The sequence below is a fragment of the Haliaeetus albicilla genome, chromosome 19, assembly GCF_947461875.1.
Source record: "Haliaeetus albicilla chromosome 19, bHalAlb1.1, whole genome shotgun sequence".
NCBI classification, from domain to species: Eukaryota; Metazoa; Chordata; class Aves; order Accipitriformes; family Accipitridae; genus Haliaeetus; species Haliaeetus albicilla.
Window position 1 is genome coordinate 10,782,858 of NC_091501.1, and position 13,891 is coordinate 10,796,748.

Sequence of the window (13,891 nt, forward strand, 5' to 3'; positions counted from 1 at the left end):
CAACATTCAGATGTTTTTCCTGAGCTTGAACTACAAAGAGGAGGTATTTGTCTTTCATGACTCACCACATCTAATAGGTTTACAGCATGTCCTTTTTGAGGACTAGCAGGTAGAGCTGCAGGTGGCTTGGATTTTTCCTCTGCTGATACCTCTTCCACTTTTGAAGGTTTCAGCATTCCTCTCCAGACGCCTGTTCCAGGCTCCTGAGACGTATCTCCTGCTCCAGGAGCAGCCTGCACAAACAGCACAATGAAGAAACGTTGGAGAGTTAGAACTTAGGCATTGCAAAGTAGTGACTGATCAAATCTACTATTACTGAGCTATAAGTAAGGCTCACTAAAAATTAGATTTTCATATGTATATTCCCTTCATTCTATTCTTCACATTCCCCACCTTTGTTCTCCCTTTGCTGCTTACAGCTGACACAAAGTACCAGTAAAATGAAAGCTTTTAAAACTCATATTCTTCCTAATGATGGTATGAAGATGCCTCACATAGAGAAGCTCCCCAGCATTTTAAGGGTCTACAAATCACTTCTGAAATATGGAATGGTCTTCCTAAATCATTTCGCTTTTACCACTTTTACCATACATCCTTGGAGCAATACAACCTATAATATCAGGACCATTCTGAAAGTGTGAAGATTACCACAGCTCTTGGAAGGCTTGAATTTAAATTCTTTGGTATTTATTTAAATATAAACTGAAGTGTCTTACAATAACAGCTAAAAAAATATGCACATTTATGTTTCCAGGTATCACAGATATGAACATATTTGTGCTGCCAGACCTCAATTTACAGAAGGCTTTCTTTGTACCAAATCAAAAGAAATTAAAAATCTCCATCCTCTGGAAGTCAAGATCAGAGTTTCTGGGAAGTTCCAGACAAAGAATGACTCACTGATCTCCTGAGAAAAGGACGTAACACCCAACTCTTAAACATTAGGAATCACTGGACAAAAGAAATATTAGTAGATGGTATCCACCACATGTTAAATTCATATTGAAAACCAAACACAAACAGTTTATTTTGATGTGGAACAGTGGTAATTTTTATTTTGTACCTTTGCATGAAAAAAACATTCAAGGCTCTGAACTACTACTACTTATGTCTTGTTTCAGATATAGGAGGAAATAAGCTAAATTTATTTTTTGTGTTTACAGTTAAAACACCACAGGCTGATCTTGAGTCTAAAAAAAGTGAGAAACAAAGCACAGCAAATAGAATACTAACAGTTGCATACTAGGAGGAAACCCAGCTAAACTGTGCACATCAGAAATTTTATTAAAATTGCACAACTGTTCAGAGGTGCTGTAAAAAATACACTGTAAGAATTCAAATCAACCCCTGCTAATAAGAAAGAACCATTGATGAGGAAAGCTCCACTATGTTATTTCTGATTGCAAGTCAGCTATTCAACATGCAAAAAACCCTGTGCCATTCTCATTCAGTTCTACTACGGAACCTGCTCTATCTCCAAAGTAGTTTCAGAAACAGAGCTACATTCTTTCACAAGAAAAAGTGTTGGGTATGTACCACCTAATAAAGGACAGGTTTTGTGGGAAACACAAATTAAACCAAATTTGGCAGCTTCCTGCAATTTCTTAAGTCACAACAGTATCCTCACAGTAGCTCTTGACTTCTTTTTAAACGTTTGCAGCATATCAGAACCTCTAATACTCTGACGAAAATAATTGTTAAAATTCTACCCCTGACTCGATTTTGACTTTGTTCAGGACAGACTGACAGCTTTGCACTAGAAGCTGAATGTGCATATGCAAAAAGCTGAAAGCCTAACTCCTCTTGGTACTACTAATACACAAACTTGTGACTACCCATCTTTTCTGACTCCAAGTGAAGGCAATTAACAAAAAAGTCTTTACAATAATGAGCTGTTATTTTAACACAAGAGACAGCACACCTAAAGTGTAAAAAACCACTGCAGAACACATTTCACAAATATAAGTAAACCAAGGACTGAACAATTACGTGAAACAACAAAAAGGAGGTTCAGTTTGAACAAAGCCTAAAAGGATTCCCTGCAGGAAGCAGGAAACTCACATTTTTAGCTTATCTTCTGTCCTCCTTCTTTAACTGTCAACACATTAAAAACATGCAGTTTAACAACCATGCTGAACACTTTTGATTACAATACTGTTGCACCAAACAATCTACTGACTACAGTTTGAGGCAAATTATGCTGCATACTTGCACCACAATATATTGCAACCAAGAGTTCAAACAGAAAGCAGTGACTTTGCCACCTAATGGCACATCTTTACCTGCCACTGCACATACTAATATCAGTAATGCCAAGTAGACTATACTCTGCAGGGCATACTGTGTCAGTGACAGAACACTAAATACAAACTGCTTTCCGTACTATCTGCGGTGCACCACAACAGAAATGTGCATGCAGTGCTTATAGGAAAAATCAAGACAGACCTTGCCATCAGCCTCAGCAGAAGCAGCAGTAACAGTCTCCTGGGAGGCAGGTGTCAATGCACCTGGAGCTTTAGTAGACTAAGGAAGGTAAAAAATGCAGGGAGGGGAAAAAAAAAAAAATATAAAATAAAATTCAACTGAAGACCACCAAATCTACCTAGCAAATTTCATACACTTTTACCTACTAGTATCTTTAAAAAACCAGAGATGAAAATATTTTGAATTCGCAAGCAGAACAGTAATATAAGCAGAAAGAAATTTAAAAAAAAAAAAAAAAATATCTCCAAGACAGTTAAGAGACTTTTGGCTTATCTGGCCTTCAATTTCATTTCAGCTCCTACACTGATGATATAAATACGAAGTCAATAAAAAGAAGGATCAAAGAGCACTGAAAGCAATCTCTAGATAGCTATCTTAAATTCCCAGTTCATCCATCAGCTGGCTTCTGCTGATTAAAGGCAGTAATACTAGATCCATTCTGGGACTTTGTCTCACTTTTTAAGCTAACAAACTTAATGAACCAATTTCTATCAGCTGTAGTAACTCCTGTTACAACCTGTGAGGAGCTTAAACTGTATTCTGTATATTTGGATTCCAAATATGTCACACAGTATTAAATACCTAACTGTCTAAAATTCCAGCTGATTGTCAGACGATTCATTTCTACAGCCAGGCAATGTTTTCCATGACACTTGGTTCTTCCACCCATGTACTTACTTGTCATTGAACTAATCCCCAAAACCTGGTAAAACTAAGCAAGCTCCAGAGACAAAATACATGACTGGATTATGATGATCAACTGAAAACATCACCTCTACCATCTTCTCCCAAAGAAAGCAAGACTGCAATAAATTGCAGTTTTAAAAGCCATTTGCAAAAAAAAAAAAAAAAAAAACAACCAAGAAAAACCACAAAAACCAAAAACCACCAAAAACTCACCACCAAGTCACTATGTTGGCACACTGAATATTTTAAATCACTTGTGTATCTTTTGAAATCAGCGTATCGCATGCTTAAATTTATGGCTGAAAGTTCTGACTCCATATTTAACATCTGCAGGTATTTTAAGCCTTACCTCAGATGACATTCAAGTAATAAGGGTAATATTAATGTAAATTTATAGGCAAGTCTTCAGAAATCCCAGATTTAAAACCTGCCAAAAATTGCATTTTTGGAAGAAGAAAATAACATTCCACTTCTATCTTATGAAATTGAAAGAAAAAAAATCAATACCTGGAAGCTCCCAGGACTGTTACTAGGGCAGCACACCAAAGTTTCCAATAATTAAAATTGATCAACTTTAAATGAATAAATAAATAAAAATCAACATTTATTTACCTTGTCTCGTGGCCCAGTAGAAAGCAATTCCCGGGCTAACCTGTTACGCCTTTGTTCCTTTAAAAACAATCCAGCAAGACCTCAATTATGTATTACTCTGTATCAACACATATGCAAGATTCATATTTTACAGATGACTTACATTTTAGAGACAAACACTAGTAATTTCATCTCATCCAGTGGCATGTAGTCATGCTATATGATCCTATGAAAACCTCAATTATTTGGATAAAACTACTCCGATTACCTGGTCAAAAGTAAATTCTCAGTATAAAAACTTCTGCAAAACTTTTTGCAACACACTCCATAATCAAAACTAGAGCCTTTAAAAAAAACAAGATCAAAGCTACACAGTTTGGCTCAGCATAGATACCCTACAGGCCTCATTAAGCTTTAAATCTTCGCAGTAATCTAAAAGGATTTGATTCTGTGGCCAGCAGGGTTAACTATGATTAGCCCAAAAGGAAGGAGGCAGAATTCACTTTATAGTGAAACAGAATTTGAAGCAATCAGGACAAACAAAGATCCGATTTTTCTTGAAATTAATAATTGATTGTCCACTGAATAAGGATAAGATGTTTTACATGCTTTGTTTCTTCAAAAATTTCAATGTCCTGTTCAGAAAAACGTTGGGAAAGAACTAGTTTAAGTAACACATGATAATACAATAAACTCATATGTTCAACTTCACGAAGTCCTAATTTTTGTACTCACAGCAGTTTGCACACACATCGCTTCTGAACTAGATTCAAGAGCAGTCTACCAAGGCAAATTCAACTGCATACCCAGTCGATACAAAATTTACGTATAGAAGAAGGTAAAAGGTTAGAACTACAGAGCAGAACTTGTAACAGAAGCATTTAAAAAGAACGCTACTATGAAAGTATGTGTTGGATAAGCAGGGCAACACAAGAATATTAGTGAGCTCTTCGCCAGATGGATGAAATACTGCAACAAAATCAGATTGCGAGAAAGAATTGAGCAGATCGGTTGCAGAACAACTGCTTCTATAGGATGATGACAGCAACAACTATTATCAATCAAAGCTGGGCTTGAAAAACAGAAAGACTACTGAAATTGTAAAAGGCTTATGGGAGATTGATGGAGAAAGTGTCTTAGGGAGATTGAAGTGTGGTAACACAGGGATTCAAGAACAATGCCAAAAGGAAGCAGAAATTAGAACCTAAATACAGGAAACAATACTTGTATTATCCTTTCCTGAATGACAGGAACATTATAGATATTGATACATTCTGTCAGAGACAAAATGCAGTTACTTCAATATTCAAGAGTATTTCACAACTTTCTATCTGAAGTTTCTCTTCCAAAAATTTCATTTAATAGCCAATACTCAATTAGGTGCCCATCTTATTCAGAAATACAGGCAGAATTGTTGTCAGTGAAACATCAACCACTGTTCCTGAACGTAATATACAATATAAATCTAACAAATCAACAGATCACAAGATAAAAGAGTATACACCATATTTGTAATATATCATATTTTTATATTTCAAAATGTAGAACTGTGCTTCAATGAAAGAAATTGAAGCATTTGTTCTTTTACCAATCATTTAGGCTCTCACTTAAAGGAGTCAGAAGACCTTTTAAGAGGCTGTATTTTCTTACCTCTAAGTTGTTATTCATTAAACCACAGGCATCAGCAAAGTCTGGATGTTTGGTATTGATATAAGCTAACTCAATGGCCACTAGATTATGAACCTGCAACGCAATGTCATTCACAGTTAAAAAATTCAGTGAGTAAAGTAAATCTAATGCTAGTGAAGAGCAATGACCTATAATGCTAGAAAGCATAGTCTAACTGTCCATAGCAAAAGACCATTCTTACTGCCCCAAAGACATTAAAGTTCTGATCCAGAAGGCAAGAAGGGAATTCATTCGTTCATTGCAATACATTCAGACCTTCAGCTGTTTTGGATGTTACATCAGTTTAACTTGTTAGCTTCATCAAGCTAACCCCTCTCCAGCAATAAATAAACAAAACTCAGCAATTTAATGAGCGTACGCTAAATAGTAATGAAGCGAGCTATATAGTCAGCCTTCAGCCACAAGCCACATACAACACTTGAACCAATGAGAGAGATGGCTCACTATAGAGGATAGCGAGCGTACAGAACAATTTTTGCTTTTCACATCAAACATACACAGAGTCAATAACTGAAACACTTGTTTTCTCCCCAATAAGCAGCCCAAAGCAGACTTCTATATTAAAACATATTTACTCAAAGCTAGAAATTGAATTTTTAGTTCTCACTAGCCAAAGGGCATTACAAGCAAAATCAACATTTTGTGTTGATTTTATCTCCAAAACACACAGAATAAGGACAATTTAATTTTCATCATTGCATCCCATCTACAGTAAACGCGCAGCTTCTGTTACAAGGGAGGAAAATATACCTATATCAGAAAGAGTAGGAGATGTTAAGTCCAAGTTTTAGTAAAATTCCTCCTGGGAAATTGAAACATAGGGGACAATAAGCTGAAGAGGGTTCCCCCCATCTTGTTGTTTTTTATGTACCTATCTTCTAATATAGAAGAAGTTTCAAACTGTGTAGATACTAAAAACCTAGCTATTTAACAAATATAAGTTAAGATTCCTTTAATAATTTGGGTTCCTGACATTACAGAGCAAACAGAACCATCAAGAAAGACTCCAGAAAACACACACTTTTTCCAGCAAAACTACAGTAGATGGAAAATTACCATTTCATTTGTGACAGGAAGTCTTCTACGCAGAAGACAGGTTACTACTTCAACTATGGCATCGTGCAATTTAGGAAACCTCAATAATTCCTAAAAACAAAACAGAAATTTACTGATAGGACTTCCAGAATTTTTTAGGGAAGTTGGGGTGGGAGGGGAGCCCAATAATTAGAAATATAATTCTAAAATATACATTTTTACCTGTGTACTGTAATTACTACAATGCTGGATAATCCTCTGCATTTCTTCATGAACCAGCTCCACACAGCGCAAGCTAGGTTCTTCTAAACGTTTGATTTGCCTTTTTACCAGCAATTCAAATGAAACTTCAGGAACAAACAAGGCAGGACGGGGTCCCTAGTGCAAAAGGAGGGAAAAAGCTGCTAAATTGTGTATTAAAACAATATGTATTTATAAGTAGTAGTATCTGATGAAGCCCAGAATAAATCAGGTCACACTGCTCGCACCCAAAAGAACACTCAGAACAGGTCTTAAAATATGTTACAAGAATATTTAAATATAAAAGCTATAAAATATAAAGTTATTACCTTTAAGACAAACAGTATGGTAAATAATGATTAACCAGCATCCTTATAGAATCTTGAGGATTTCTACCCACTAATGTCACTGTAGGCTTACAACTACGAACAATTCTTTTCACATTTGTGGATTCAAGTTTAAATGAAATTTATTAAAAAGGCAAGGACATTCTCTTCCTAACTTCAGAGAGAAAAGTTACCATTATTTATTTGACAGTCCTGGGTATACAATTCTTACTGTAACATAGGTGGGTTTTCTGTTAAGTATAATCATAATACAGTGTCACTGATTTACAGTGTTTTGGATAATTTCCTTTATGACTATACAGACAAATGCTTAGCTACACAGGAAACATTTTTTACTTGAAATTTCCTTTTTTTGAAAATTAAATGAGCTTTAGAAACACAAATATGTGATACGTCACATAAAAACAAGACATCTCTCCTGTTACTAAATGCTGTTTTACATGTTACATTTACAGAAGGATAGGAGCATGCACACAGATCATTGCTGCAGAGTACCTAATGTGCTAGAAGTTTGAATAATTATTGACCACGCAGAAACCTGACTGTCTGTCCACACCCAACAGAACAAAATACAAAAGCAGACAGGTGTTTGACATCCAAAGTCAAGCTCTAAGGAGTGAACATTCTATATACTGCAAAATTTAAAAGCAAACTTACTCTGTTAATTCTTAGTAACACCAGTTCCCATATTCACAAGAAACCGAACCTGTCATGTAAATACTGAACCATTGAAGAGTTGTGTCCCTTATAAAGAATTAAAATATCTGAATGTGTTCTAGCCCATACATCTCAGACTGAGTCTTCATAACTAACAGAAGTGCTTAATGCAAAATAAATGCAGAGGCAGTCTTCCATCACCATTTCTGTAATACATAATAGCTTTAGCATAGGGTTGCCAAAGCTGGGCTTGAGCTTTATTTCAGCCTGTAAATAGTAATGAGATGTAAGCATTCACCTTAAACTCATTCCACATAGGATAATGGCTGCAAATTTGGATTGCAATTAAAATACCAAAAAGCAGGATCCAGCCTCTTCCTATTAACTCATTCAGCTGAGACCATTAATTCACAGGACTGAAGGAGCACAGATTTGTTGAAACCTTATCTTCATATCCAATATACAGCAACAACACTTATAAATACAGAAGAACACTCACAGTAGCATTTCTAATGGCAGTCAGAATATCAATTGTGTTAAGGCCACCCAGCGGGTCAACAGATTCTAAAGTTCTTCCAAAGGTCTCATGAAAAATGTAACAGATTCTAGCTCCACCGCATCTGAAAATAAAATAACAACTGAAGCAGCAAACAAGAAAAAAGCTCTCATTGCAAAGATTTTGTACAGTTACTTGGATTCAAACATTTTTGAGTATGTTATGCTCTAGTGTAATACTATTGCTGGCTTTCATTGGCAAGAGCCACTTGAAGATCAACTCGATCTAACTGTTCAGTCAATATTCTAGAAAAAACATTCGCTACTTACAGCTCCGAAGTCTCTATGTATTTTGCTGTTCCTTCAATAGTGTTACAATATTCTGTGGCAAATTTGGTAATAAGCTGCAATAAAGTGGCACTTTTGTCCTCAACAGGTTCCCCATAGCTGTTTAGCAGAGACTGGTACTGAGCAGCTAAGACATTGATTCTGGTTTTCAGTTCTGGCAAGCAATCCCTGATATGATGCATCAGTAGTCTAAAAATAGAAAACAGTGCCTCATTAGAAGGGAGGAAAAGTTTCAGCTTTATCATCTCCATCAAAACAGAGAAGAGACAGAAAACAATCACCAAAAGGAAAACACTCAGGAAAATTACAGTAAATTCAGAAACTGAATTTGGAACCAAACAGAGTTTTCCTTAATGTATCACTGTACAGCATCAAAAGAGAAAGGAAAGGTAAAAATAAATGTTTACACATATTTCTAACACACTGATTTATATCTTAAATATAAAAGCACACATTTATTTTATTTTACATAATATGTAATACCTGTTCAGTGTTCTAGCAAGATACTTGGTTCCGTTTCGATTGGCTAGGGAAGGATACTTCTTTTGAAGAAAACCATACTCATCACGAATGGAATCTGCTACACTCTTCTTATTGTTAATATCCAACTGACTCCTGAAGTTAAAAAAGGCAGAGTTACACACTAGTTAACAGATGCAAAGTAAAAATAGTTTACACTTCTGCTTTTCTGGACAGGACATCTAACAGCTGGTTTTTGCTTTACACACATAACTCATCTTCCTTAGACAATGAACATTTTTATTTGTTGTTCATGCAGCATAGTCAACAAATCAGTATGGGTAGGAGCTGTACACAGACTAAGCAACACTTTTACCAAAACTACATGAGATTTGACCTAGCTAATGCAAAAAATAAAGTGAACAGTACTATAGCCACATGCAGTTAGCACTAATACATACAAGATCTGTATGGGATCAGTGCTAATGTGAACAGCTGACCAGCAGCATCGCTCAAGCTAGAAAACAGTGGAAAGAAGTGACACTAAAGTTCTTTTAGAAGTGTCCCTACTCCTTTCTAGATTAGCAATTGGTTGAGTGGAAGAAGAACAGAAAGGCTTTTGAAAAGTGAGTAACAAGCTTCTCGCTTGCTTATTCAGAAGTTTATTTCAGCATCAAGTCACCTTATTCTTAAAACCATATTAATGGTTAAAAAAGCCAAAAGCATTACTTCATATTAACACAGTTTTAAAAATAGCATCAATGTGCCCAGACAGACCTGTTTACTACTCCAATGATGCCAAGTTTTACTGGAATCACTCTTCCCATGAGCACATCCATAGCATCAGTGCCAGCATCCATGAGATCCAGCTTTGTGATAACAGCAAGGGTTCTTCGACCTACCAGAAGGAAAACTCACTGACAGGGATGTTTTGTCTTGATCAAGCTAGCTAAAACTCATCATTCAAAAAGTTCCTCAGACAGCTGCATAAAGTTTAATACTGCAAACCAGCAAAGACTAGCGCAAGAACATGTGGTATTTGTCAATCTGGAGCCCCTTATTAACAGGAGTATAAGAAAGTACTTGGCAGGTACTAATCCCCACACAGATCTGGTTAAAGAAAAAGGTTTAGGCACCATACAGTTTGAAATTATAGTAATGACTGATTACAACAAACGTTTTTGCATGAGGTTAGAGGCATTACTAAGCACTCGCGAAGAAGACCAAGTAAGGCAAGGCAGGGAACTCACAAGTGTGAGTGGACTGAACATATTTCTAGCATATATGTAGGATCAGATGTAATGGCAATCTGTTTGGAACTATATTTGAAATACCACTACCCACTGGACAAGCTGCTAATGGAGGCAACAGGCCCACTTCCCAGCATAGTGCATCAAATACATAACTGAAAGCCCCAAGACTGAATGGCTTGAAATCCATCCACTGAAGAAGCTTCAGGGGATTTAATTTTTATTGAATATGCGACTGAATGTTTTCCAAATTAAAACTAAGCTTTATATTAGACACTGTGGAGGAAAAACTGACCTAAATTCATTAAATAGGTAAATATGGCACATCTAAGCAGGTAGGCTAACATGTACAGGGCTTGTATGGGACCTTAATACTTCCTGGGCTCTTGGGTCTGAAAAAAACACGGTGAGAACTTTTTCTTTAAAATATAACACACTTCTCAAGTCTAAAAATAAACCAGTACCTCAGTGAAATCAGTAGATTCTTGGGTCCTGAAACTTTCAGAATAATGCAAGTCAGAGTCTACCTACTTTAGTACTTCAAGTTCTCATTACATACCATTATTCCTACAGAACCTGCAACATGAGCTGCCACTCCAGATCTTTAAGGTTTAGAATTTTGGGAAGTGATCCAAAAGTCACAGTTGATCATTTTTACAAGGGTACATTAAAAGGAAAGGGTCTGCTGCCTTGAACCAGGACAATTTGACTGAGAAGACTGCCAGAAGAGGTTCTCCCTCAAGGTTACATGGCTGTGGAACACATAAAGGCTTAAGGACAGGCCAAAGCAGACTTGGGAAAATTGAAAACAAGCAAGAAATGTTACACTCTATGGGAAGAAAAAATTGAGGGTAAAGCATACCAACACCAAATTTTAGCCTAATTTCAGTATACCTATGGTTAGAGTATACTTTTCCATATCCTTTCAAATCACACAGTGCCATTAATTAGTCAATGATACTGAGAGGACTTTCTACACACAAGAAGCAGGTACCCAGTAACTTCAGATCTGTTTCAAAGTCATTAAGTAAATATAAAATGATAATCCTCTTTTTAGAGTAAATCAAATCAGTCAGTTCTGTCACATAAATGCAGGGCACCAAAATGGATACTGACAACATATATTAATTTTATTCTTATTAAAAGTCACTAAACTAACAGCTAGACAGTCAATTACTAGCTGCAGGATGGCGTATTCTCTCTACTAAAAGAAACAACATTGGACAATAAAGCATGAAGTCATCGTAACAGAGCTCTGTAAACTACTAAAAATCACAAAACATTCTGTAATGCTATTTCGCTGCTCTGGAAACAGAATCGGCTCCTATGACTACTAAAATAGTTATCTGGCCTGTTCGTAAGCCAGAAATCTATTAGATATTAATTCATCACAGCATCCTCTGAGTTGCAGAGACTGCAGCAGAAAGTCTTTAAGTAAATATAGTAATTGTATTTTCTAGGAAATGCAATGACATTTGTTTCTCTTACTGCTTTTTGCCCAAATGACTTCATTATTATTTTAGGATTTAATTTTAAAAAAGAAGTTGAATTACAGGATCCAGTTGTTCTTGCTGCTTACCATCTGGATCCACCTCCCGTGCAATTTTAAGTGCTTCTGAAGTGGCCATGTCTGTGTTAGCAGCTGTAACTGCCAGAATAATTGAATTTGGGTTGCTGATGAATTGAAGGATTAGCTCTCTTATTTGAAGTTCAATGTCCTTAGGCTGATCGCCCACAGGCACCTAGAGAAAAAACAACATAGAACTGCTCAAAATGGTATATTTATGCCGTGTGAGACCACTCATTGAAAGTTCATACCCTATACCATGGTATAAAATAAAGTTTTCCAGCCCCTTCCTTCTCCCTTCACAAAAAAACATGAAAAAAACCAAGACCTTGCAAGGTATAGAAGTCAAAAACACTCTTCTACAAATAAGAATCAATTCAAATTATTTGATACTGTAGTCAAAAAGACTTGGTATCCAAGAACCACCTGCACAACTGGCAGAGTGGGGTATGTACGTGTGCATAGGCAGGGAAAGAAGTCATCTTGTCATCAGAAACCAGCACCAGAAAACCAGATCTTACACCAGAAGATGGTGACATCTCGAATTTATATAACCACCTACTTAACCTGAGGAAAGCTATTTATCTAACAATACAGAATAATGCCAAATAGTGAACATACACTCATTTCAAAACACACTGTTCACAATGAGTCAGAAAAAAAAGCATTCCACATCTTACCTTTGTCATTCCAGGTAAATCCACAAGAGTCAGATTTACAACATTAGATGAAAAAATCTTAAGATGAATAGGTTCAGGACTGATCCCCTAGAAATATATTAATAATAAAAATTAATCACTGTACTGGATTGTTTAAATGCACCCTTTAGAAAGCCAAAAGCTGTAGTTTCATATGAGAAAAAAACTTTCTTCCATCATGCACCTTACAACTGAGGAAAAAAAAGCCAGCCACATCTGTCCACCAATTCCTTTGTCTCTGGAAGCAGGCATGTTTTCCCCCTCAATATAAGCATAGAAGCTTTTATATTCAGCAATTACATAGATAGGCAAGAATAGAATACTTGCTTTTATAATTACACATAAAGCCATGTATGTGGACAAATGGAAACAAGTTTAACTCAAAGTTCATTTTTTTCACTATTACTACAGAAGCTTTGAAGTAAACCAACAGCATTTCTCTGATTTTCTTTTAGCTGAAGTCATTTATCTCACAAACACAGTGAAAAAATCTTAAGATAGCAAGCAGCATTACTGTGTTCTTCATTAGAATAGTTCAATGCTTTTCACTTCTAGCTGCCAAAACTGTTTAAGAAAGGTTTAAGCAGCAAGAGAATCTATAGCAAGACAAAGATGGACAGTGCAACATTTACCTTATTATTTCCTGAAATCCTCTCTGTTTCATTTTCAATTTCCTGACGAATTTCATCAAAATCCGTATAGATCTGAAGCACAAAAGAAAAAAATTGTTTAAAAATCAAAGACAGCATACGCTTACCTAACTACAAAATAATGCTCTCTTCTCCAAGAAGTGAAAAACTCTGTAACTAAGTATACAGAAGGTGAGGAAAAATAAGAACAACTATTAGCCCTTAAGCTAATGCTAACAGCAATCATCAGTGCTAAAGATTATAGAAATTGGAATCTTGGTATTTAATCTGTTGATTAATACTGTGAGATGGCAGTTATTAGCACTTACTACCCCATCAATGTCAGACAAGGTATAAAATATTTTTCACCTACAGAGAATTTCAAACACTTAATTCTACTTCTAATCTAGTTGCAATCCTTTGAAGTTAATAAACAAAATGTAGTCTGAACCCCTTCTCATCTCAAAGGGGACAAACAACAAGGACAGAGTTTCATTTCAAAACATTTCCACTCTTGTCAAATCTATTCTCCTTCCATCAATCCAAAATAACTTAGCATAGAGCTACCCTTGCACAGGTTCCCTCTGCATTCCTCTCCACATATCCTTCAATTTCTAGCACTGCCTAGAAGGTGAGGAAATAAGTTTAAAGTAATAAGCACTTAAATAATTCATCTGCCAACAAAAAGATGACTGTCTGCAAGCAAAGAATTAAG

At 36.0% G+C, this 13,891-nt stretch overlaps 1 protein-coding gene across 4 annotated transcripts in view; it reads right to left on the bottom strand.

Moving 5' to 3' along the window:
* DNM1L (dynamin 1 like) overlaps nucleotides 1-13,891 on the bottom strand; it is a 41,837-nt gene that overhangs the window by 8,699 nt on the left and 19,247 nt on the right. For 2 of the 4 annotated variants that reach the window (XM_069807582.1, XM_069807581.1), the window contains 13 exons: nucleotides 13,180-13,251; nucleotides 12,530-12,616; nucleotides 11,862-12,024; nucleotides 9,810-9,930; nucleotides 9,057-9,188; nucleotides 8,556-8,762; nucleotides 8,230-8,350; nucleotides 6,709-6,864; nucleotides 6,508-6,597; nucleotides 5,413-5,505; nucleotides 3,784-3,840; nucleotides 2,446-2,523; nucleotides 66-233 (listed from right to left, as the gene is read on the bottom strand). In XM_069807582.1, the coding sequence (XP_069663683.1) occupies nucleotides 66-233; nucleotides 2,446-2,523; nucleotides 3,784-3,840; nucleotides 5,413-5,505; nucleotides 6,508-6,597; nucleotides 6,709-6,864; nucleotides 8,230-8,350; nucleotides 8,556-8,762; nucleotides 9,057-9,188; nucleotides 9,810-9,930; nucleotides 11,862-12,024; nucleotides 12,530-12,616; nucleotides 13,180-13,251 (1,545 nt within the window). The remainder of the gene's footprint in view (nucleotides 1-65; nucleotides 234-2,445; nucleotides 2,524-3,783; nucleotides 3,841-5,412; nucleotides 5,506-6,507; nucleotides 6,598-6,708; nucleotides 6,865-8,229; nucleotides 8,351-8,555; nucleotides 8,763-9,056; nucleotides 9,189-9,809; nucleotides 9,931-11,861; nucleotides 12,025-12,529; nucleotides 12,617-13,179; nucleotides 13,252-13,891) is intronic. The other 2 variants (XM_069807584.1, XM_069807583.1) reach the window with 1 other exon arrangement.